The sequence below is a fragment of the Macrotis lagotis genome, chromosome 1 (assembly GCF_037893015.1).
Source record: "Macrotis lagotis isolate mMagLag1 chromosome 1, bilby.v1.9.chrom.fasta, whole genome shotgun sequence".
NCBI classification, from domain to species: Eukaryota; Metazoa; Chordata; class Mammalia; order Peramelemorphia; family Peramelidae; genus Macrotis; species Macrotis lagotis.
Window position 1 is genome coordinate 295,386,129 of NC_133658.1, and position 24,732 is coordinate 295,410,860.

Genomic DNA, 24,732 nt, shown 5'->3' on the forward strand with positions numbered 1-24,732 from the left:
TCTCTTCTGTAAGGTGTATCTGTGTCAGAGGAACAGGAGAGAACTGTGTTCTAACCCCAACTCTGCCCTGGTACCTTTCAGGATCTATTTCAGTTGGTCCTTAAGCAGTGGTTAGCTTTCCTACCTCCAAGGATTGTGAGAATAAAATTAAATGAAGACTATGATATACTTAATTAGCAAACAAGTGATAATTATGGTTCTTAATAAGCCCTTCTTCCTCAGTATGCAATGGATAAAGCTGAACAAAGCCCTTTGAGCTCACTTTGCTCTTATAGAAAAATCTGTCCAGGTACAAAGAAAGTGAAGCATTTTCTTTCCCTACATTTATTGTTCTTGCTGAACTCTTCTGGGTGTCAATTGGATCAGCCTTCCCATAAGTGAGTGACTAGCCTTCTCATAAATAAGTGAGTGACACCATTGGCTAACCTCACCCAGGAGCTGGTCCACTGAGGAGAACCTCAGCAAGAGGAAGCCCAGAGGGGAGAGTATGATATAAGCTAAAGAATACTGGATTTGGATTTAGAAAACCAAGTCTGATTCTCTATTCCCATATGACTGGGGGCAAGTCATAATTTCTCTGACCCTTAGTTTCACCACTTGTATAATGAAAGAATCACTCCTAGTTTTAAATCCAGTGAAACTCAAATCTAGGGAGGTGATACACAGTAGGTGCTTAAAAATGTTAATTGACTTGACTGAAGAGATTTGGCCTAGGTCCTATAGTAAGTTAGTGAGTGGTATATCTGGGACCTGAACTCAGACCTTCTGACTCATCTCACTATTCTTCTAACTATACTACCCTACTTCCCTTAGCATGTAGATGTCATAGAAGGGATCTATGAATTACAGAGTTGGAAGGAAAGTCAGAGACCATCTGATCAAAGCCATACTCGAATAGAAATCCTTTCCATACTCTCTCCTTACATGACCCTATATAGTACCAGATTTATATATTCAATCATCCCTTGTCACCTGGACTGTTTTAGTGGTTTGCCATTGATTTCCCTATGCTCTAATCCATTTAATGTGACTGCCAAAGTGATATTCTTAATGTATTAGTCTATGTCACTCAAAAAATTCCAGCGCCTCCCTGTTTTTTGTTCAGTTGTATCCAATTCTCCATGAACCTATTTACAGGTTTTGTTTTTTTGTGGCAAAGAGACTTGAGAGATTTGTTCATTCTTTTTTTCAAATCATTTTAGAGATGAGGAAACTGAAGCAGAGTTAAGTGACTTTTCTAGGGTCACACAGCTAGTAAGTATCTAAGGCCAGCTTTGAACTCAGGTCTTCCTAACTCCATGCTGAATACTCTATACACTACCACCTAACTGTCCCAAAGGGGTTTTGGATTATATCAAAAGGTTATTTCAGGGTGGCTAGGTGGTGTAGTGGATAGAGCACTGGCTCTGGAGTCAGGAGTACCTGAGTTCAAATCCAGCCTCAGATACTTAATAATGGTCCCATAATATTTTTGTTGTGGCCTTGGGCAAGCCACTTAACCCCATTTGCCTTGCAAAAACCTTAAAAAAAAGTTTATTCCCCAAGAAAAGTCAAAATCCATGACTTATAATTAATTGGAAGAGGACCTGAAAATGGGGATACCTGCATTGTCTTCCAGAATCCATAGTTGGAAAAAGAACTCATCTTTCTATACTAGTTTACAATTTTAGCAAAGTCTATCTTCAGAATAATTCTATGTAGTAACTAGTATCCATATCATTTCCATTTTAGAAAGAAGGAAACCAATAAGTGTGACTCATTCATGGTCACATAACTAGAAAGTAGGCTGCTGGTATTGGAGCCCAAGTCTCATGAATCTAAATACAGAATGCTTTACATCACACTGATGTAAAGGGGAAGCTCTTTACAATGTCATATTCTTGGGAGCTCCCTACCCTTCCTCTTCTTTCTCCTCTCCTCTCCTTTTCTCCTCCTTTCTTTCTTCCCCTGCCTCAAGAAGCCTTGATTGGGAACAGTGATCCCTTTGAACTTTCTCATATCTCTTGACCAAGCAGAAGAGGTAAGCAAACAACCTAGAAAAAGGAAGCCCCGTGCTTAACATTATTACCGATTGTCTAAAAAGGAATGAAATAGGAACAAAATAATCATGATCTTCTCAGATCCTGTGCCAGGGAACCAGTCATTCAGTCAGGAGAGGTGAGAAAAGTAGGCTTGGAAGCCAGTTGCTTTTGATATTATTAGTAATGTATTGTGGGTCCAGCCTTTCTAAATTAGGATCATCTTCCCAAGTGGTGGTCTTTAGATTGTCCCCAGCAACTATGTATTTCTGTGGGAAGTAGAAAATAATCTAATTGGTAGGAGCCAGGTCAGTTCAAACTGTGGCTGGTAAAGTCACAGTGATACTAGAAAAATCAATTAAGTCCCTAATTCTACTCTCTGCAAAGCAGATTTAATATAGTACCCATCTCACCCATATGATTGCTGTCTTAGGTTTTAAAATAGCTTTCTGAATAATAACAAAATATAAATTCCTTTTTTTACAGGACTAGGAGTCCTTTTACTAGGACTAGGACTACACTTTTGTCAGAACAGCATTTTGTGAGATAGGTAATGTAAATATTGTCCCATTTCTTAATGAGGGTAACTGATGCTTAGGGAAGTCTAGTGACCTAAGATTATATAGCTCATTAGTATCCGAACTAGAAGTAGATCCTGGGTCTTTTCACTGTACAATATCCTTTATAATATATCACATTGCTCAGTGATTTGGGAAGAACTTTGAATTGGGAATTCCAGCTCTGACATGAATTTACCTTGTGACCCCAGAAAAGTCACTTCTCCCTCTGGGTCATAGTTTTCTTCTCTGCAAAATGAGAGGATTGGACTAGATCAGTATTCCCAACTTTTTTCAGTCTCTGTATCCCTTGGATTTTAGTAAAGCATTCTAAATATTCCATTCCTTAACTGTTCTATATGAAAGGAAGTAAATTCTACAGTTTGCTCTGTGTATGGGTGGTTAATTTTTCATAAAGAAAATTTTATTGGTCCCATAATATTTTTGTAATATGAAATTATTAAATGTTTATTACAACACAAATAAATTAGTGAGAATTTTGGTTCCTTTTCTTGCCATGAGTAGTAGTTTGAATCTTAGTATTTTTTTTTGAAAAAAGATGATCTTTTATCATGTTGAACATCCAGTTTACTTCTTGTTTTTTGATTTGTTGAGAACAGGACCAAGAATCCTGAATCTAAGACATAAGTTGTTATGAACAGAATCAAAGACTTATGAGCATATTGAGTTAGAAGGATATGCTTCTCTGAGAGTACACTAGAAATTTTATAACCTCATTTATTGGAAATCAATTAAGAATTTCTGATTATTGCAGAGATTTTTTTAGCTCATCTTTCATTCATCTTTGTTCCTGATTTTTCTTTACTCAATACAAGTGGGGTTTGTTTCATGGTCAAACCTCATTTGTCTGGTTTTACTTAACAGAAATTTCTCTTTCTACTGTCTCTTTCAGCTTTTTCAGAGGCATTAAAACAATCTCTCTCTTTCCCATCATGCTATCTCCTCACTATTTTCTTTCTAATCCCTAAGTTTTTTCATAAACACTATTACTTTTGTAATGTTTCATTAAGATTATGTAGTTGTTTGTCAAATAATCCTTGTCCCTCTTCTTCACAATTTTTTTGTGCCCTCTGGGGTTACATGTACTTTAGGTTGAATACCCCTGGAGCAGATGATCTCCTTTGGCATTCTAGAGATGCCTATGGTCATTTTCTCAGAATAATGTTTTTAACTGCGTAAAATAAAATACATGGAATCACAAAGGAAATAATTTCTATTGAGGAAACCATTTCTATTGAAATACAGTTATCAAAATATTTTTAATTTTGTACCTCCTGAAATCTATGGTTCTTGGACCCCACGTTAAGAACATATAACCTTAACAAAAAAGATCCTATAGCCTCTAAAATCCTTTCCTGCTATAAGGTTCCTTTGAGACTATCACTAATTGTATCTGAGGATGAAATTCTCAGTTAAGACTGTAATTAGCAGGAGGCTTGGTTAGATGGGCCTAGGTTTTTGAGAATAATGATTGGAGTAATGATTCCAATCTCAACTGCATATACTTGTAGTATCCCAGAGTTGAAACAGATTTGTACTGGCCATTTGATTACTTCCACTGTTTGCAAAGAGTTATAAAAAAGGAGAGGAATGGGAAACTTTGAATGGAAATTTTTGATTTTTAAATACAGTGCTTCAACAAAACCACCATATTGCAGGCCTGGGAGGCTGAGGCTGGTGGATTGTTCGAATTCAGGAGCTCTGAGCTATATTAGCACCAAAGTTGACCAGGTATTTATACTGACTGGCACAGAGTGAACCCCAAGGAGACAGAGGACCCCTAGACTTCCTAAGGAAGAGTGAACCAGTCCAGTCAGGTTGGCAGTAGTAGATCAGAGGTTCAGTCCTGATCAGCAGTTTCTGGCCTTAATGAGGAAGAAAGGTCTAATCTTCAAAAAAAAAAAATCAGTAAAACCTGGTTTTTAGAGACAAACTGATAGAAATAGTATAACCAAACAACTTATTCACTCTGCCCAAACATTTTTTACAATTGAGAAATTGTCCTGTGTTCACGCTGTTATAATTATGAAAATAATGAAAATAATAATAACCCATAGGTTTGTATAGTACTCTGCATATATGTTATCTCATATACTAAACAGACAGCTATATGGATGAAAGGGAATTATTCCATGAATAATCCAAAACCAGGAATACTTTTAAAAGTTATTTCTTTAGGACTTTGGAGTACACTATGACTTTTGGACAGCAGGCTGATCTTCCTAATTCCCTTTGGCTTAAACTACGATGAAAGTAAGTTAGCATTTCCTGAGAATGCTCTGGATGGTGGCCAGGGGAGGCAACCCTGAAGTGCGCTTGGGGCTGGAAGAAGCCAGGCTCAGATGAAACATTGCCAATTTGGCGATTCATATAATGAATAAGTTTTATGAGTGGATAATCAAGGGTTAGTTCTATGTCGAACATTTTTTATTATGGGTCAGTTGTTTTCAGTTGTGTCTGAGTCTCTGTGACCTGATTTCAGATTTTCTTGACTAAAATACTGGACTAGTCTGATATTTGCTTCTCCAGCTCATTTTACAGATGAGGAAACTAAGGCAAACTGGGTTAAGAGACTTACCCAAGGTCACATAGTTACTAAGTATCTGAGGTCATATTTGGTTTTTAGAAAGTCTTCCTGACTCTTGGCCTGGTGCCTAGCTACCCAACTGTCCCTGTTGAACACTAAATAGGTAATAAACTGGGTTTCTTTAGGAGGAGAATTCCCTGTGGCCTTTGGAGTAGGACTAGGTTTGAGTTCCTGCTCTCCCATTTACTAGCTTTGTGACATCTAAATCCTCTGAATCTATGGGCTACTTAACTTCTCTTGCCTCAATTTTCTTATTTGAGCTATTTGAACCATATATACCCAAAGGGTCATCGTATATCTCTATATAACAATAAATATAATATATATATGTATATGTATGTATAAAAGTGTTTTGCAAGAAGTGATATACAAATCTCAGCTGCTTTTATTCATTCCATCTAGGAAATCACCTGAAGATGGTTGTTAGCCTTAAATCAGTTCCCCCTATATGCGTGGTCCCTGAACATCCATATCTGGACTGAAGAAGAAACTAGCCCACTGTCAGTCACATTTTAGAAGTTCATGGGATCATAGATGTAGAGCTGGAAAGGACCTCATCTGTCATGTTGTACAGTTGCCTCATTTGACAGATGCGGAAACTGAGGTCTTGGTGTGTTATTGGGATTTGCCCAACAGCACACAGGTAGCAAATAGAAGAATGAAGATTTGAACTCAAATCCTCTGGGTTCAAATCCAATTCTTTTTCCTCTGGTACTATATTGTAAAGTTAATGGAACACAGGAGAAAAAAGCTGGAATCCAGGAGGCTCTGGAGGTTCTCATTTGGACACAATTCCCTTCGAAGTCATCTTTAGGCCTTGGTTTCTTTTTCTTTAAAATATGGAGGTTGGACTCAGGTCCTTCCCAGCACTGATAAATGATTCTCAACTGGTTGGTATGTCTTCCCTGGGTTGTCAGAAACTGGCATCTCACCATGGGAGTGTGGATACTGAAGTGAAGGTGTGAGAGGGAGAGCTAAGGCTCTGTCACTCCAAATTCAGCCAGGCCTTTTCCTTTGGCTGGTGGAGGACTGGCTTGGGCTGGAAACTAAAGGCTGAGGTCTGCTAAGGAAGGTGGGACTGGAACCTGTGGGGGAAGAGCCTCTTTCTGGACTCCCCTGGCTCAGAATTACTCTAGGGGCCCTGGGCAGGGAGCTCTCATGGAAAAATCCAGGCCGGGGAACCTGTCGGGATTAATAGCCCCATCCGTCTCTGGCTACACTTGGAGAAACTGTTCAGTTTTTCCACTAATGCTGGTGTCGTCTTGCCAAAGTGTTTTCCGTTGATGTTTTGGTCTTTGTCATAGGGCCAAGTGTGTATAGAGCGGTCAGTGGAGGCGGAGTGGCCTGGGCCAGCTGGAACCCTTCCCTGGGCTTCTGTCAGTATTGCCGTCCATCAGAAGTCCCTGGCCTGGGGAAAAGGACTACATTGACCCCAATATTGATTTTACCCTCCTTCCTGGTCTGGGAATTGTATTGTGTTCAGGATGATACTAAGGCAGTAGCAGTAGAGTCACTGGGCAGGTGAGAGGAAGGTAGGAGTCACTGTGCAATGGAAAGCTCCCTGGACTACTAGTCTGGGCTTCTCCACTCATTTGAACAAGTCATTTCTTTTCTTTGGACCTCAGTCTTCTCATGTATCAAATGGGAATAATAATATCTGACTGTACCTCCCTCCACTGAGTTTTGTGAGGATCCATAGAAAGAATGAATATGATAAACTTTGAAAAGTTAAGTGTAAAAGTACTTTGCAAATGGAGAGTGAAATTATTTGTAAAGAAACAGAGTGGCCAGATGAGGGTTTAAGAATAACATTTTTCCAGTTGATGGCTCTGGGAAGAACTTGACTGTCTTTCTTCTTTATTTGGAGTTATTGGGTCCTTAGTAATTTTTAGTGAAAAGTCAACCATCATATCTCAAAGGTAATCCCATCCCCTTCTTGTGAAGAATGTTGACCATCCTCAGCCCATAAAACAGAAGAGGTCAGGATGCCAGAACAGAGAGGGGTTGTCATCTGCATAGTTGGCTGGGAAGCCTTGAGGCATTACAGCATCTCTATGTCCAGCAAGGCGAAAAAAGGCATGGCAGTCTGGAAGAAGTGAGGTGAGATAGGGTAAGGCTGGGTGTGTTTCTCATGCTGGCCCCATAATCATTTTATGGGTTAATGGAACTGGGCCTCTAGCCTTTTCTTAGTGACTTTCTTAGTGACTTAGTGACTTTCAGTTTGTCATTTTGGGGGACAAAATAATGAGATGAGAGCCTGAGAATTAGTTAGGCCCTAGTCTTATTATATCAACGAATCAATTGTCAAGCAACTAGTATAGGCTGGGTATTGTGGCAGATCCTGGGTATACAAAGGAAGAAATGGTCAGACTTGTGGTTTAGGAATATCAGTTTATTAACTATGGGATTAATTAGGGGTCTGCAAGTTTGGACAATGGAACTACAAAAGTCCAGAAGAAGCAGTAAGGCTTTATAAAAGAAAGTTGTCATGTACCAAATGGGTCAAACAACCACTGCCATCTTCCTTTAGACTTTATTATAGACAGCCTGGACCCTAAAACCCCAAATCTGAGAATTAGCAGTCCTTTCAGACTACTAGCTCTGCTTCCAACCTGGTCCCACAGTCATCTTTGGCAAGGGGAACACTTGTGGAAAATATGAGCGGATCACATTTGTGATGATCCCAACCAGCATGTCAGGCAAAACATCCTGGCTGGAGTAGCAAGGTATCCCAAGGTAAAGATAAGGCATGACATATGCCAGGTCAATTCAACCACAGATACCCAGCTGCTACCTCCATTCAGACTTGGGTAGACACAGCACAAGATCTTTTGTCTAAGAACTGAGGAATAGAAGCATCCTCCCCCCACTAAGCTTCAGGTACTACTGCCAGCTTGACTCCTGTCGTCATCATTGAGGGTGGCAACCCTTTGCCATCACTACCACTGAATAATTGCTATCAATGGACAGGTAAGCCCAAGGGCCTTAGGAATAATGATCTACTGGGAATAACTTTGTGGAGATGGGATCTGACAATTGCTTTTGCAAGATGCTTATTTCTCAAAAGGGTATGGATTCCAAGTCAGCCCTCTTATCTTCACTGCTTGGTAGTGATGGCCATTTGTGACTTTGGATGGTCCTGGTCAACTCTCTTCACCTCCTCCCCACCTAACCTCCTGGCAGTGGGATCTGGTTACCAGATCTAGAAACTGATATGTGTACTTTCTTGCTTTTCCTCTCTGATTCATAGGGGATTCCTCCTAGCCTGGATTGTCTTCTATTCTACCTGTGGCCTGGCCTTCACCCAGGGAGATCCGGAAGGTACTTCTCTCTCTTTTTTTTTTTAATTTTACTTTAGAAAAAGGGAGCTTGGGGGAAGGGGAACATTATCCTTGTGAGCTTTGGAGAAGAAACTCATGCTCTGAATCATGACTTATCTTTGGATGCTTCAGTTTTCTGCCCCTGTAAAATGGGATTGATAATTATAAGCCTCAAGGAATGGAAGGCATTATTAGAAATCTATTCCTTTCCCCTGTCCCAGCTAGATTCCAATATTCTAGATTATATGTATTGAACTTTTTTGAGATATTGAAGGTATGAGGACAATCCAGATGTGTGGGCAGAACCTGTGAAAAATGGGATTATGATTCTGAGAAATGGCAGTTTGAGTTTTAAAGTAATAGTATGATGATGATGATGATGATGATGATAACCCAGATGATGCCTTTTAACTTTTAAAAATCTACACTATTACTGTTAGACCTATATAATATATAATATATAAGCATGTATATATTTACATACACACAAAGACATGCACTTTTTAGGTTTGTAATTTTGATGATGAAGAGAGCTGCTGATGAAGAACTTCCCCTATTAATGCTGATAGGCACCTTTTCTGAAGCTCAGCATTATAGAGAATTGCCTGGAGATTCAGATGGACTAAGTAATTTGCCAGTGTAACAATGACAGTATGTGGCAGAGGTAGGATTTTAAGTTAGATCTTGCTGAATTCAAAGTCAATTCTCCATCCACTGACACTTCTTCTGTAGCAGGGATGGGGATTGGTCAACTTGAGGGCTGTGTGAGGCCCAAGAAATCATTTGGTCCAGGTTCTGCCAAGGTAACTACAGTCAAGATTCAAAATTCAATAAATCTAAGAGCTTTTCAGGGGTGAATTAATTAAATGTTTGACAAAATATAGCCTTGAAATGATGTTATAAATATCCAAATGACCTATGGCAGTAAAAAGCTTCCTCACTCCTGCTCTAGAATTTATATAAATAATAAATGTACCACTTATGAAGTAGGTTAGGGCAAACATTACGAATTTCATTTGAAAGATTAAAAATCAATAAATAACTACATTCAGAAGGATTATATGAACTATCTAAATTAGTTGGAGCAATCAATTAATTAATCTGTCTTTAAGCCCCTACCATGTGCAAAGCCTCATATGAAGATCTGGGTATACAAAAAGAAACAAAAGATAATCCCTGCCCTTATGGAATTTACAATCTAATGGAAAAGAGAACAAAACAAGTTGTAGAAATAAGTTACATGTAGAATAATGAACAGAGGGAAAGCATTGGGTAAGACTTCCAGTGGAAGGTGGGATTTTCTTTGGAACTCAAAGGAAGCCCCACAGATTTTGAGCTTAGCCTTGTTTAGCACTGAAGTCAAGAGGACCTGAGTTCAAATCTGACCTCAGACACTTAATTACTTAGCTATGTGACCTTGGGCAAATCATTTAATCCTATTGCCTTGCAAAAATTAAAAAAAATGAAGTTGGAAGGCATTTCAGAGGCAATCATTTCCAACCCCTCTCATTTTTTTTGGCCTTGTTGAATCATTTTCAGTCATACTTTTGTGACACCTTTGGAGTGTTCTGGCAAGGAATCTGGAGTGGTTTACCTCTTCCTTCTCTAGTTTATTTTACAGATGAGGAAAGTGAGGCAATTGGAGTTAAGTGACTTGCTCAGGGTCACACAGCAAGTAAATGCTGAGGCCAGATTTGAACTCAGGAAGAGGAGTCTTCCTGACTTCAGACCTGGCTCTCTATCCACTATACCACCTAACTCCCTCTCATTTTACTGCTGAGGAAACAGACACAGAGAGATTTAATGATTTACCTGATTCACCAAAGCTCTAAGCATTCACTTGTCATTGTAGAGAGAACACTGGCTGTAGAGCTAGGGGATCCAGGCCCAAATACCATACCCAGGTCTTATGACTCCAGAACCTGTGCCATGTTTGTAGAGCTCAATATCGATGGCCTCAGAATTGGAGGCCAGACTCACTGACCCCTATCTTAGAATGGGAGGAAATAAGCTTGGTATATGGAAAACTAAAATTAGGTAGAAATGGAAGAATAAATTTGGGCATCCTGAAGGGTATTTTCTTGGTGGGTACCCAGAGGAGAAAGGGAGGCAGTATGGGCTGGAAGATACTGACAGTCAGACTGACAGAGGACTAACCCAGAGGGCTAGTAAGATCCTTAGACCATCCATTAATGCTACAGTTAGGACTAGGACTACCGGGACCAGAAAGCCCACAAACTGAGCCTCACAAGACTCCTTGTCTTTCACTATTTGCTGGGTTTCCCCACTGAGGAACAGGGGATCCTCTTGGGTGAGGGGGAGAGTGGGGATAGCTCTCTTTCCATGTTTGGATCATGAAAATCTCTTTCCCACATCTGACTGTCAAACAGCCACCTACTTATTCTTAAAATAGCAACACGTCTTTCTCCCTAGCCCTTGCTTTAGGGGCAGGCAAAAGGCGATGGGGGAAATAACCTAGACTCTAGAACTGGGGGTGAAGGGAAGGTTCCAGGTCTAATCTTTGCCTTGGCAATGATCTAGCTTCAGAGAGGGGTTGGGGGTGGGATGAAGCCCAGCAGGAGCAATCCAACAATGCTTTATTGCAAATGTCATATTTTCCAAATTTGCTTCCCCCTCCTCCCCACCCCCACATCCCCTGCAAAGTAGGTGAACAGCTGTCCAGAGCCCTGAGTCAGCCCCTAGGAGCAGAGGAGGGGTGTTTTGAGAGCAAGGTTTATGTAATAAAGGCATTCTCGCTGGCTCTGACTGGAGAACTCAGTTGCTTTGGCTCATCTCAGCCTGTTCTTACTGATTTTTTGTAACTCCTTCTATATTTCATCTCCCACCCCCTACCCCTGACTCTTATCTCTCTCCCTTTTATCTCCATCCCCCTCCTCAAATGATCAGATGTTCTTTCATTGGTACTTAATGACTTTCGTACAGAATGGGACCAAGGGATCAACTCTGAATAGTGTCTGGAACTCTGGGTTGAGGTCCAGTGGAAGAACTATATTGTAATATAGTAACAATAATGTTACTGTTCAGTCTTTTTTCATTCCTGTCTGACTCCCAGTGTCTCAATTTGGTATTTTCTTGACAGAGACACTGGGCAGCTTTGACATTTCCTTCTCTATGTTCATTTTACAGATGAGGAAACTGAGGCAAAAAGAGTTAATGACTTGCTCAGGGTCACCCAGCTAATGAATGTCTGAGGCTAAGTTTGAACTTATGAAGATGAGTCTTCCTGATGTTAGGATCTGCATGCTATTCACTGTGTCACTTAGCCCCAATAACAACAATCATGACTAACAGTGTCAGTAACTGTGCTAAGTGCTCAACAATTATTATCTCATTTGATTCTTGCAACAATCCTGGGAGATAAGTTCTATTATCATCCCTGTTTTATAGATGAGGAAACTGAGGCAAAAAATGACTTACCCAGGATCATATAGCCGGTAGGGGTCTAAGACTGGATTTGAACTCAAATTTTCTTGTCTCCAGGTGTATCCACTTCATCGTCAACTGCATCAGACACCTACTATGTGACCCTGGAGATAATAATAATAATAATAATACCTATCTTTATAAAGCTTAAAACTTAATGTGCTATATATAAATGCTAGCTGTTATTGCTGTTTATTATTATCATTATTATCATTATAATTATTATTATCATTATTATTATTAATTATTCAGTAAGTTACAGTCCCTTTGTGGGCTCAGTTTTCTCAGCTGTAAACCAAGGGAGCTGGATTGAATAACCTGTAAGTACCTTTGCAGTCCTAATATTTTGCTTTCATTGACTCCTTCCATCTTCTAAGGACATTCTATAGACTCCTCTCTTTGACTTTTCAAGCTCTTTTGTCTCTTCCAACTCTAACTTTCTAATGTTCTGTCTTCTAACAGCCTATGCTGGAGCTAGAAGCTCCAACTTTCTATGTTCTAGGGCTCCTTCTGGCTTTAAGTTTCTTTCTTTCTTTTTTTTTTTTAGATTTTTTTGCAAGGCAATGGGGTTAAGTGGCTTGCTCAAGGCCACACAGCTAGGTAATTATTAAGTGTCTGAGGCTGGATTTGAACTCAGGTACTCCTGACTCCAGGGTCGGTGCTCTAGCCACTGCGCCACCTAGCCACCCCTCTAAGGTTCTTTCTAGCTTTATTATTCTGGGTTCGAAGTTCCCATCCAAACAGATATAGACCCTGTGTCCTAGGGTACCTTCTAGTTGAATCTTTTGTGTTCCAATGTCTCTCCCACATTTAATGTTCTAGGGTTTCTTCCAACTGTAAATGACTATGTTCTAGGGTCCATTCTAGATCTAACATTCTCTAATTAATTATATTCTAGGAGAGATATGAGAGATGGGGTACATATTGAATGGCTCTTCCCCTTTCTCTCAAACACCCTCTTTCCTCCCTTTGGGTTGCCTGCAATAATCTTGTACTCCTTCCAAATTTCTCTTTTCTGAGACTTGAACCCAGGTTTCCTGACTCCCACCTCTTTTCATTTTGCCAGCTGAAAAGGAGAGAAGAGAGTGGGCATTTAATTCCACCTAGTCTCTCAGAATCTTAGAAACTCAGAGTTGCCTTAAAGAGAAGGAAATTGGATGGTGTTGGGGGATACCTATGAATGCAGAGTAATACATTTCAGACTTGCTTACCAGGGTTGCTAAAGTCCAGGGATATTCTGTTTGATGCCCCATTTGTTCATTTGGCAATTTTAAGTCTCAGTCCCACCAAAGAGAGTTGTCTCCATCAGACCAGAACATAGGAATCCACCTCTTTATTGCTATTCCCCAGATACAAACAATTCATTCAACTCAATCATTTCAGGGTGCAAAAAGCCAAAAGCAGAAGGAAGGAGAGAGTTTTGGAAGATCTTATATAAACAAATTTGGGAAAACAATTTTTTTTGGATTATTGTTTCCTTTGGTTCATCAAATGCTATGATGGAAATTACTGGGCAGATGTGGCCTATCTTGGCTCAGTATCGGTTGTCCAAACTCTAAGCTCTGTCCAGAAGACAGAGTTCAGGAAGAAACTTAGGCTGCTTTTTCCCATAGACATATTGTGAGTTCAACAGGTTGACAAGAAATCCTTTCTCCCTTTGCGACTTTCTCAATTGAAGTCTTCCTGAAGGCCTCAGCACCATTGTCCCAGCCAGGTCTCACTGAATCATGGTTAGAAGAGACCTTAGGGGTTATCTGAGTCTTGCCTTCCTCCCTATGCTTCCACAATATATCTACTGATGGGGATTATAAAGCCTTTGTTTGGAAACTCTCAGTGATGGAAGTTAACTCCCTTATAAGGAAGCCCTTTTCATATATATATACACACACACACACTTTGGGCTACACAGGAAATCTTCATTTTCAGTAAGATAGTTTGGGAAGCCCTTCTAATATTTGAAGACAGCTCTCATACTATCTCTCTTTTCTAGGCTAGAGAAAAGTAGTATGGTGCCAATATGGTCACTAGATTTGGAATCAGAGAACTAACTCAGCAGAGAACTCAATCTTGTATCTGACCTTGGACAAGTTACTTCATCTTTTTGGGCCTCGGTTTCTTCATTTGTAAAGTGAAGGGACTAGATTAGATGATCTCCCTTTAAGCTTAAAATCTGTGATCTCATGATTCCAAGTGATGTGCTCTCCATGTATTATGAGGGTACATTGGGAATATTTCTTCCTGGAATTGGGAAAGTGTGTTTCTGTTAAAGCAGAAACCATGGTGTTAACAAGGGTGGAGGCTGAGCAAAATATAATATAATGTGAACCAGTATGTCCACATTGTTCCTCCACATGGAATGTAATCTCCTTGAGAGCAGGACTGTTTTGGGATGTATCCTTACCACCCATCATAGTGTCTGACTAGTAGGGATTTATTAAGACCACAGACTATATGCTTAGTCCTATGCTGGAGCACAAGAGAAGGAAAAGATTTGATGCCACAGCTCTCAAGGCTGAGCTCACAAAGTTGGGGTGATGAGCTACACATATGACAAAATTAGAGACCATCCCAGGATAATGTAGCATCACATAGTAAATCTCAAGCAATCAGAGAAAGTAGGAAGTGGACTGGGAAGGTTTCCTAGGGAGGAGTAGTGGAACTTGAGTTGGGCTTTAAGTGAAGGGCAAAATTCAGACAATGGACATAGTCTTAACAAAAACAGAATGAGTTAGTGGTTTAGGGTCCATTTTCATCTAGTGAAGAGAGGTTGGATCCAGTGTCAGAAATATCTGACCTCAGATACACAGCTACTTATTATCTTGTTGACTTTGGGCAAATCACTTAGCTTCTGCTTGCCTCAGTTTCCTTATTTGTACAATAAGTATGATAGTGGTGCAAGACTGTAATTGCTTTGTCTTGTTCCCCATTCCCTAGATGTGGATGTCCTTCAACGGCTTGGCCTCAGTGGGAAGAAGTCACCTGGTGGAAGAGCCCCGGGACTGGCCTCCATCCCTCAAGGAGTCATCCCATTTCAGTCGGGATTCATCTTCACACAGCAGACTCGAATTGAAGCCCCTACAGGTGCCATCATTCCTGCCACTTTTGGCACTAATCTGACATTTGTGCTGAGCCTCTGTTCCCATCGTGTTAATAATGCCTTCCTCTTTGCTGTCCGGAGCAGCAGGAAGAAGCTGCAGTTGGGTGTCCAGTTCATTCCTGGCAAGATCGTTCTTTACTTGGGCCAGCGGCGCTCACTGGCCTTCAATTATGATGTTCATGATGGGAGATGGCACCACTTGGCCATCAGTATCCGAGGCCAGGTGGTCACCTTCATTACTTCTTGTGGGAAGTATCAGGTGCCCATGGATTTGCATTTTAAAAAAGATGAATCTCTCGATCCTGAGGGGTCTTTCCTTTTTGGGAAGATGAACCAACACTCAGTCCAGTTTGAGGGTGCAGTGTGCCAGTTTGATATTTATCCTTCTGCCAAGGCAGCTCATAATTATTGTAAATATCTGAAGAAGCAGTGCAGACAGGCTGATACATACCGGCCACGCTTGCCTCCACTTCTCCCCCTCCTTCCCCAAGACCCTGATGCCAGTGCCCTTGAACTCCAGACTGATGCCTCTCTGCAGAGCCTGAGGAACCTGACCACTGTGATGCCTCCATTGGCATCTCTTCGAATTTCCAAGACCACCCAGACCTTGCCCAGAGCACCAGGCAAAGGTGCCAGGATAACAGTGGTGCCAGCACTGACCAGCCCTGGGTTGGTAGCACCCTCCCGCCAACCTAAGAGGACTAGCACTGTGGATCCTCGGTCATCCCGATCCACCACAATGAATAGCTTGGTCTGGACTGTACCGGTGACTGCAAAGCCTTTGCCTTTGTCTTCAGGCAAAACTTCCTCCTCTCTTAGGCCTGCACTGATCTCCTCTCAGAGCAACTTGACCAAACCTTCCATTCATACCATGAAGCCGGTACCACCCACATCTAAAGTTGGTGTGGTTAAGATTCCCTCTATTCCTATGAAGCCAGTAACTCCTTCTATGACTACGATCTCAACTAAGAGGTCCCATCCCATGGTCAAGCCAGTGCTAACCTCTTCATCTAAGAGCTTCCCTTCCACCGTGAAGCCAGGGCCCCCTGGCTCCCACCCCATCCCTGCCAGAGCCCTGCCTCCTCCCACAGTGAAGCCAGCACTTCGGAGCTCTGGAACGACCAAATCTCCTCTTCCTACTGCCAGGCCAGTGCCTTCTGCTGTACAGTTCTCCCCTCCTGTCACTACCAAGGCAGTGTCCCAGAGCTCTAGGGCCAATATGACCAGAAACTTTCCTTCTACCAGCAAGCCAGTGTTGGCTTATAGTGGTACAGCCAAGATGACCCACCCTTCAATTAATCCATCCTCACCAGCCTCAGGTTCTAGCCTAGTCCAAACCCCTAGACCCCCAGTGAAACCAGTGTTTCCTACCACAGGGATCAAATTGCCCAGAACAATACCTCCTACCTTCTCCCCAGGCTCTCCTTCTGGTCCCAACTCCACTGGCAGCAAGAAGATGTCTGAGTCCACTGTGAAGAAGAAATTGACTCCAAAGAATACTGCCTGGCCATCCAGCCATCCAAGCCCTAGGAAGGCTGGAGATGCTCCTAGTCCTGCCTCTTTCCTTTCAAGCCTGAAGAATCTGACTGCTGGGCCCATTCCTAAACAGACTCACCTTAGTCATACGGCTGCAACTGTTCTCACACAACGCCCACCCTCCAGTTCTCGATTTGTGGGTGCTGTCACCCTCACTCACACAGATGGTTACCTATTCTTTGACCCGATTGGGCCTACCTTGTTCCCATTGCTTTTGGGACCTCCAGGGCAGAAGGGAGACCCTGGCTTTCCGGTAAGTCTACATGCTTTGTCTGTCCTCTTTCCCCAATTTTATACTAGAGTATGACAGTAGACATAGAGACCAACATCCAGTCAGACAGACATCTGGTCACTGTTTGCTTCAGCCTTTTTGGGTGTCCTTAGAATGCATGTTGAAGTTCATGGCAACCATGGTGGTCTAGGAAGAACCTGGACTTGGGATTAGAGGACAAGAACTCAAAAGCCAGTATTTCTTATTAGCCTCTGATGGATGTTGATTAAGCCACTCCTGTTATAAGTTCTAATGTATTCCTACAACTCTTGACTTTCCTGAAGCATTAATAAGGTGGCATGGTGTCATTGAATTGAAGCTGAACTTGGGAGTCAGAAAAGACCTGGGTTCAAATATCTTCCCTTGACATTAGCCACATGATCATGGACAAACTCAGTTCGATGAGCATTATTTAAGAACCTGCTATGTTCAGTAAATTGTGGACAGTGTTGAGGATCTGTAGAAGTAAAAAACAAATGAACAAACAAACAAACAAACAAACCAACAATCCCCTCCCCCCCAGGAAGCTTCCATTCTACTGGGGAGAATCCTTTACCTCTCTGAGTCTCAGTTGTAAACTGGGATAATAATGCATTAAATAGTAATCCTGTAGGGTTGCTTCTTTATTGCTGATGTTAGATTTTAATTTTTAGACCTAATCTTATGAATTTATCTGTGAAGGAAATTCCCAGGGAATTAATTCCCTCTGCCAATGTGACTCTTTCATTTATAGTATTTCAAAATGGTGTTGGTACTGGAAGAATAAGGGATTTGTCCAGGATCATTTTGCCCACAATAAACATCAAAGTCAGGACTTGAACCCAGATCTCTCTGACTCCAAGGCCAGTTTTCTATCAATTATTGATCTGAGAAACAAATGAGCTATTATATTATATACCTACCAATTATTTTTTTAATTATGATGATGACAGATACTGGGATAAGGGTTAGCTGATAGTATAAGTTACTTACTAGGGTTGATAATAGGAGATCATTTTAAAGATCAACCAGTAGATTATGGTTGACGTTTTTGGAGTCTCTGCTATAAAGACTGATTTTCCTCCCAGACATTTTCCTGATAATTCTCCATTGGCTTCCTTTAAACAGAAAATTGTGCCTCCTTGCCTCCATGAAAAGTTTCCCTGTGGAATCATAGGATTTTTAGCACTGTAAGGGACTTTGGAACTAACATAGGATCATAGGGTCACAAGACTGCAAGGGACCTTAAGAGATGATCCACTCCAACTTCCTTATTGACAAATTAGGAAACAGTCCTTGAGAAACTTCCCTGGGGGTACCAGAGCAAATTGGCTATAGATCCAAGAGAAGAGTTCTGCATTCTTGGAACTGAATCATTAGTTCAGTATTTTCCCCACTATGTTCTTATCCCCAAATGACTAGTGGACTTCTAAAGTCTTCTCTTGGTTTCTTCTTCCTTTCCTTTCACCCCAGACACCTGGCTCTTCCCATCTCCCCATAGGGTCAGTTTTCCTATTGTTTACTAAATCACTGTTTCTCAACTCAAACTTCCCTGGAGACAAAGATGACACTTCAATTTTCTCCATCTGCTGCACCCTCTTCAAGCAACTATCAGAAGGCAGGGAGCAGAATTTAGGGAGAAGGGAAAGATTTGGGGTGGTAGCAACAGGATAGAGAGAGGAAAACAAGAATGAGGAGGAACTTAAAAAATTTATAGGCTTTAAGATGTGGAGATCTTTGATAGTAAAGATCTAGATGGATAAAGTGATGAAATTAGGAAGACATGAATTTGAATTTTACTCCTGATACTTACTAGCCATGTGACCCTGGGCAAGTCATTTAACCTTTGTTTGCCTCGGTTTCCTTATGTGTAAAATGGAAATAATAGTTATTATTATAGATAATATATTGATATATAATTATATTAATGATTATAATATTATTATAGATAATATATGCACTATAATATATAATAGTATATTGCTATCATCTTAGAATTATTATAATGATAAAATGAGATAATATTTATATAAAGTATATTATAAACTTTAAAAGACTTCATAAAATTTTTTAAAAAGACTTCATAAATGTTACTAGCATCATAATCATCAAAGGTTTTAGTCCAGGAGAAAATCCCCATTGATCAGAGATGATCTATAGAAAAAAACACTTTAGCTAAAAGGAACCCTAGAGAGGCAATGGATCTCCTACCTGGGGGTGTGTGTGGGGGTAATTCATGGCCCAGGGAGATTTTCCATAAGCTTGTATTGTAGAAAGAACACTGATCTTGGAGGAATGAGATTGAGTTTGAATTCTGATTCTGATTTTGAATTCTGAAAGCTGATTCTTCCACTTACAAGCTGTGTCATCATGTTCCTTCTCAGGGTCTCATTTGTAAAAAAGGTCAAACTTGAATAGTTTGGATTTGTAGAAGGGGAGAATCAGTGAGTTGGGACTTTTGAAGCATTCTAGATAACTAAGAACCCATATTCACTTTTAAGCCTCCCCACTTGGATGGGAACATTGATCAGGATAGAATGACTTCTCCAGGGCTAGTAAGCTGACTCATCATCAGACCAGGTCACTAGACCTAGTTTCCAGGGGGCCATGGCCACAGCTGCTGCTTCTCCAGCCCTGCCTCGAAATGTCCCAACCCCCCAAGCTCTTTCATCCCCTGCCCAGGCTCTAGAGCTCCCTGCCAGCTCCTCTATTTGAAATCCCTTTTTCCTGCTGAGTGGACAGTGGCTAGTGCATGGAATTTCTTGATTTTCAAAACACATTTAATTATTTTTGATAATCATTAGTAATAATATTTATACAGCCTGTCTCTAAAGAGACCAAAGCACAATTTTTTATTGTAACCATATTGTAAATCTTATGGAAATAATTTACATTACTTTTCAATTATGTAAATGGTCCCCAAGGCCCTGTTTTCTGAAATCCATTTACTCCATTAAAACACCACCAGCTAACACACAGTGAAGGCATGATCCATGTTCCCAAGGGAAGGATACAGCCTCTGGAGTCCTATGAGCTCCCTAAGACTGACTGCAGACTTCAGAGGACCTGGATTTCATAGATTTCTCTGAAACCACTCATCATTCTAAACTTCATTGCCCATCTTCTAGTTCACAATTGCTCTATGAGGCTAGTCATGAGAATCATGGCATTGAAAGTTATCAAGGACCTTACTTAGAGATCTTCTAGTGGTTTTACAGGTAAGAAACCTGAGACCAGAGCCTAAGGTCTCCAAGCTAGTTAGTGTCAGAGCCATATTTGTACTCTTTCTGACTCCAAATCCAGAGATATTACCACTCTGTTGAAGAACTATAAAAAGTTGTCCCCATTTTATGGGGTTGGGAAAGAGGCCCAGCAAGGTTAAGTCATTCAGAGGGGTTTAAGGTAAGGCTCCCAAACTTTTCTTTCCACAGAATTTTAGAAGTTGAAGAGATGTTTTAAAATCATTCAGTACAATTTCTTCATTTTAAAGATGAGGAAAAAATTTTAAAAATGGAGAAACTGAGACTCAGAGAAAGAAGGAAAGAAATAAACATTTATTAAGAGTCTGTGCTAAGTCCCTTTAAACTATTATCTTGCTTAATCAGCCACAACCCTTGAAGGAATATTCTATTACAACCATTTTACAGTTGAGAAAACTGAGGCATACAGGCTAAGTGACTTGCTCAAGGTCACACAAAGGATAAATATCTGAGACCTGAATTTACTCCTTCCTATCTCCAGGTGCTCTAACCACTGAGAATAATGTGATAGAGCTATCCATTAATGGATAGAGCTCCAAGAAACTAGATTTCCTGAACTCAGGAAGGCATACTCTTCATTCTATCATATCATCTCTGAGGTTTTAAAAGGAAGATAATGTTTAGACTATCCTGGCCCCAGGCCAATTTTCATGTTTAGAATCTGCTTTCCTTCTTGTCACGCTCCTCAGCACCTACTCCTCTCTGCAGCAAATACTTTCCACTCCATCTTGCTGTTAGAATTGGGCTTCCAGCCATTAAGTTTCTGACCACAGCTTAGAGAAATACTTCTTGGATTTGGTGGGATACTAGACCTACCCAGCTTTCATGGGCTGCTCTGAGCCTAGTTAGAAGAGTGTCATGCCCTTTTTGACATTACATAGACTTTTATGGCGTTCCTGCCCTATCTCACTAAATCTCCAGTTCGACCAGTCTCAGCATCCTTCAAAACAGAGAGCCGTTACAGTAGGGTGAGTAAACCTGAGCTCTAAAATGCTGGCTCTAATTGTGTCTATAAACTTGAGTAAATAGTTTGTCACTGAACCTCAGTTTCCTCATTTGTAAAATAGGGTCATTGAACTAGGTGATTAAATGTGAGAATAAATGTCTGGTGCTTCAAGTATTATATCTATGGTCCCTTCTGCCTCGAATGGCTTAAGACTTCCATTTGGGAGATGTTCCATTCAAGATAGAGTTAGACAAAAGTCCTTGTGTATTCATCCCTTTTAAGCCATACACAAATATGATAATTATTTTGATTTTTCTCCAGGCATAAACTCAATACAGATTTTCATTTTTTTTGTAGAGTTCTGCTTGTCTTGTAAATCAGGAAAAATATTTAGTGTAGTAGAAAAGCCATGGAATAATGGGTATTATTTTTGTAGATGGAAATGTTTTCATCTATAGAAGTGAAGTGACTCACTTAATATCAAATAGTCATTTATGTTTATGGAGCTTGAAATCAGTTCCAGTAGTTTACCCTCACCTCCTGACCTGTCATAAAGGTTTGCTCTGTTGGCTTAATAAGCTGAAGCTTGATAAATTGAACTTGCTGGTGACTGCATGGGTAGACCACATTCTATGAGAACTAAATAGTTTGTTAGACATCAGCAATCTTGGGGGTGGGGAGAGGGATAAAATCTTTCTAGGTGACCCGGACATCAGGGAATTCCAGGGAATGATCTTAGCTCCCCTTGCCATGGATGAGAGACTTTCCCCACATTGCTAATGTGAAAATGGAGTTTGACCTTCACCTCCCCTTCTGGGGGTCTTTAGCCCCCTTGCCCCTCCCACTTTCTTTCATGAACAGAGCAGTTGTGCTGTGTGCTGGCCTCAGAGGGCTCGTTGTTTCTTCGAGGTGGAAAATCCCACCCTTGCCTCATGAATCATCAGGAAAGCCACCCCAACTCAGGCTTGGTTCCCTGGAAAGAGATGGCAGATTTTTTTCCACTGCTCTGAGAACAGGCAGGGTCTCACATTGGTTGGGGAGGAGGGGTGGCAGGAGAGGGGAAGAAAGGGAACCCAGCCCATTCACTCCCTTTCTTGCTAACAAAGTAAGTACTGAAAACTTGAACTACTCAGACTGAGACACCATGCTGGGACACCTCAGTAGATCAGAGTCCTCCCAAGGTTCCCACAGTGACAGACTCTACAGCATTTCAATGGTTGGGAGAACACACGCTGAATCAGGTCAACACTTGAAGGAATTCATTTTTGCCCCAATATCATCCAATGAGCACATATCTGGACTGAGTTGGGGATGGCAATTCTCATTTGAGTAATTCCTCTGGCACTTAATGTGTCTACTCTGGGCAGATGTTGGGTATGAGGTCAGTCTCTCATCTAGGGATTTTTTGCCCTGGCTAGTGAAAATTTTTTCTCATTTCTTCAGCTGAGGAAGTTTTTGTATTGGGGCTGGGAGGGAGATGTCCTTAGTAGTTGAATATTAGTCATTGATATAGGGGGCATTTCATGAGCTGGGTTCCAGGGCTGACTCTATTACCATAAATGAATCTCACTTTTTTTATCTCTGAAATGAGAATTAGAGGGTTTTTTCCCCTGTCTCCCATATTACAGGGGTATTAGGGAGAAAGAGTTGGGGAAGGCAACTGATACAGTCCAAGAACTATATCATCTAGATTTCAGTTCCATCCTTACCCAAAATTAGTTGTGCTTCTTTGGTGTTTCATCCTTTGCTCCTTGGAATTTTCCTCAAGTTCTGAGTAAATTGGGAGTATAGACCCCAAAGCAGTGGATTGATGTCCCTCAAGGTGATTTTCTCACCATCTTCCAGCTTAGATATGACCGAGAGCGACCCAGCAACCGAGCATTTGTAAATCTATGTAGTCATACGTCAACTTCCGTAGAAATACACCCACGGGAAGGAGATTGGCCAGTGAATTGGACTGGCCCCAAAATACAAGCACATTTGCTTCGGGGAAAGCCTTTGCCAAAGTCCTTTGTAGCTGGATGTCATAATTAAAGGAAAGGAATCCAGAAAAGAAAATCAGACCTTCTATTTCCAGATGTGAGAGGCAGAGATTATTCTTCCCAACTGATAAGTAGGAAATTAGAGACCCTGAAAAAAGGACTTACCCAGGGTCATACTAAGAAATAATGCTAAACACTAGACTATATCTCAGTTCTTGTTGACTCCCAGTCCAGATGTCTGCCTAAGAGGTCATGCAACCTTAATCTCTATATTTTTACATTTCTCAAATAGGGGATATAGGGAGAGCTGGGGAGGGGAATATTGACCATATCCTTTTGTGAAATTTACTCTTTCATGAGATAACATGTTTTCTTAACTAAAATTTTCAGGGATAAGAAATGTGAATTAAATACCAACCCAGCCTTGCTGGATTTCTTAAACATTTTCTTCTTTGAATTAGAAACCTGTGGATAGGGCTGAACAAATATCCCACACAAGTTATTCCAAAACAAAAGTCTATTTTAAAAGCCTCTTAAAGAACAAATCCCACCGAGAAGAGAAAAACTATACAGAACTTGGAACCATAATACATGCTTATTAGTTTTGTAATTGTAGGGAAGTCTCTTCTTCTTCTTCTCTTTGGGCCTTGACATCCTCATTTGTCACATGGAAAAAAGAGTTCTTCCTTTCTCAGTCTTACCAGGATGGTATGAGAATCAAATGAGATGATCAATATGAAAGCTTTGGAAAAATTTTCAAAATTATTAGGTACCATACACATTAATGAATGACTCTTATTAGGGATAGGGGATAGGCACTGACCCTGTGACTTCATTGATCTAGGGAACCCAGATAGTGAAACGTCTTCTAGTCATGCTGATCAGCACTTGCATACAGTTGACCTTAGAGTTGTCTGGTTCACTGGGAGATTAACTGACTTCCCTGGGTCACACAGCCTTGAATCCACTAGACCACACTTTCTCTCCTGTTATTGTCATTCCTATTTAGATGGCGCTGGGTCCCAATGGTTTTCTGAAATTTTTAGACATGTTTTGATGAAGTAAGTTTTGGCTTGGGTCCTGGGTAGTGGTCTTGGCAGGCTTTTGTCACTGCCTACTCTACATCCTCATATCATTAGGTTTGTGAAATCCTAGCCTCTACCTGCAGAATATTGACACAGAATTTTGGAATGTAGACTATTAGAATGGCCATATCTTTTGTAAAATTTATTCTATCATCTGATATAAAGTTTCAGGGTATCTTCAAGAAGATCTTATCTGACCCCCCTCATATTATAGATGAGGTTTTTACAGATATGAAGTAACTTTTAACCCAGCGCCACTCAGATACAGTAGTAGAAGCAGTAGAAGCAGAAGACATTGACCTCTGGTCTTTTGATCCTACCTGTTATGTCTTTTCCAATTTCTTTCTTGGAACATAGAATGTTGGGGCCTAGGACTTGATAACACTGAACCAGTGTACCCTTGATAGGGACTAAGCTCATAGAATGTTAGGCTATAGGACATAGAAGAATGCAAAAGGATCTTCAAGAACATCTGGGGATGGCTTAAGCTAAATGTTTCTTTTTTTCGAATCTGAATGAGTCTCTTACTCCCTTGCTTAAAGGCCTGGAGAGCAGACAGAAGTTCAAAGATAGGCTGAATTATTGTCTCTTAGGCTTTGATCCTTTGAAAAACCTGGTTTGTGTATGAG

General features: G+C 40.7%; 1 protein-coding gene across 1 annotated transcript in view; it reads left to right on the forward strand.

Annotated features, from left to right (window-relative positions):
- COL27A1 (collagen type XXVII alpha 1 chain) overlaps window positions 1–24,732 on the forward strand; it is a 249,264-nt gene that overhangs the window by 2,154 nt on the left and 222,378 nt on the right. Inside the window, exons 2-3 of the mRNA XM_074211169.1 lie at window positions 8,434–8,504; window positions 14,882–16,833. Of these exons, the coding sequence (XP_074067270.1) occupies window positions 8,434–8,504; window positions 14,882–16,833 (2,023 nt within the window). The remainder of the gene's footprint in view (window positions 1–8,433; window positions 8,505–14,881; window positions 16,834–24,732) is intronic.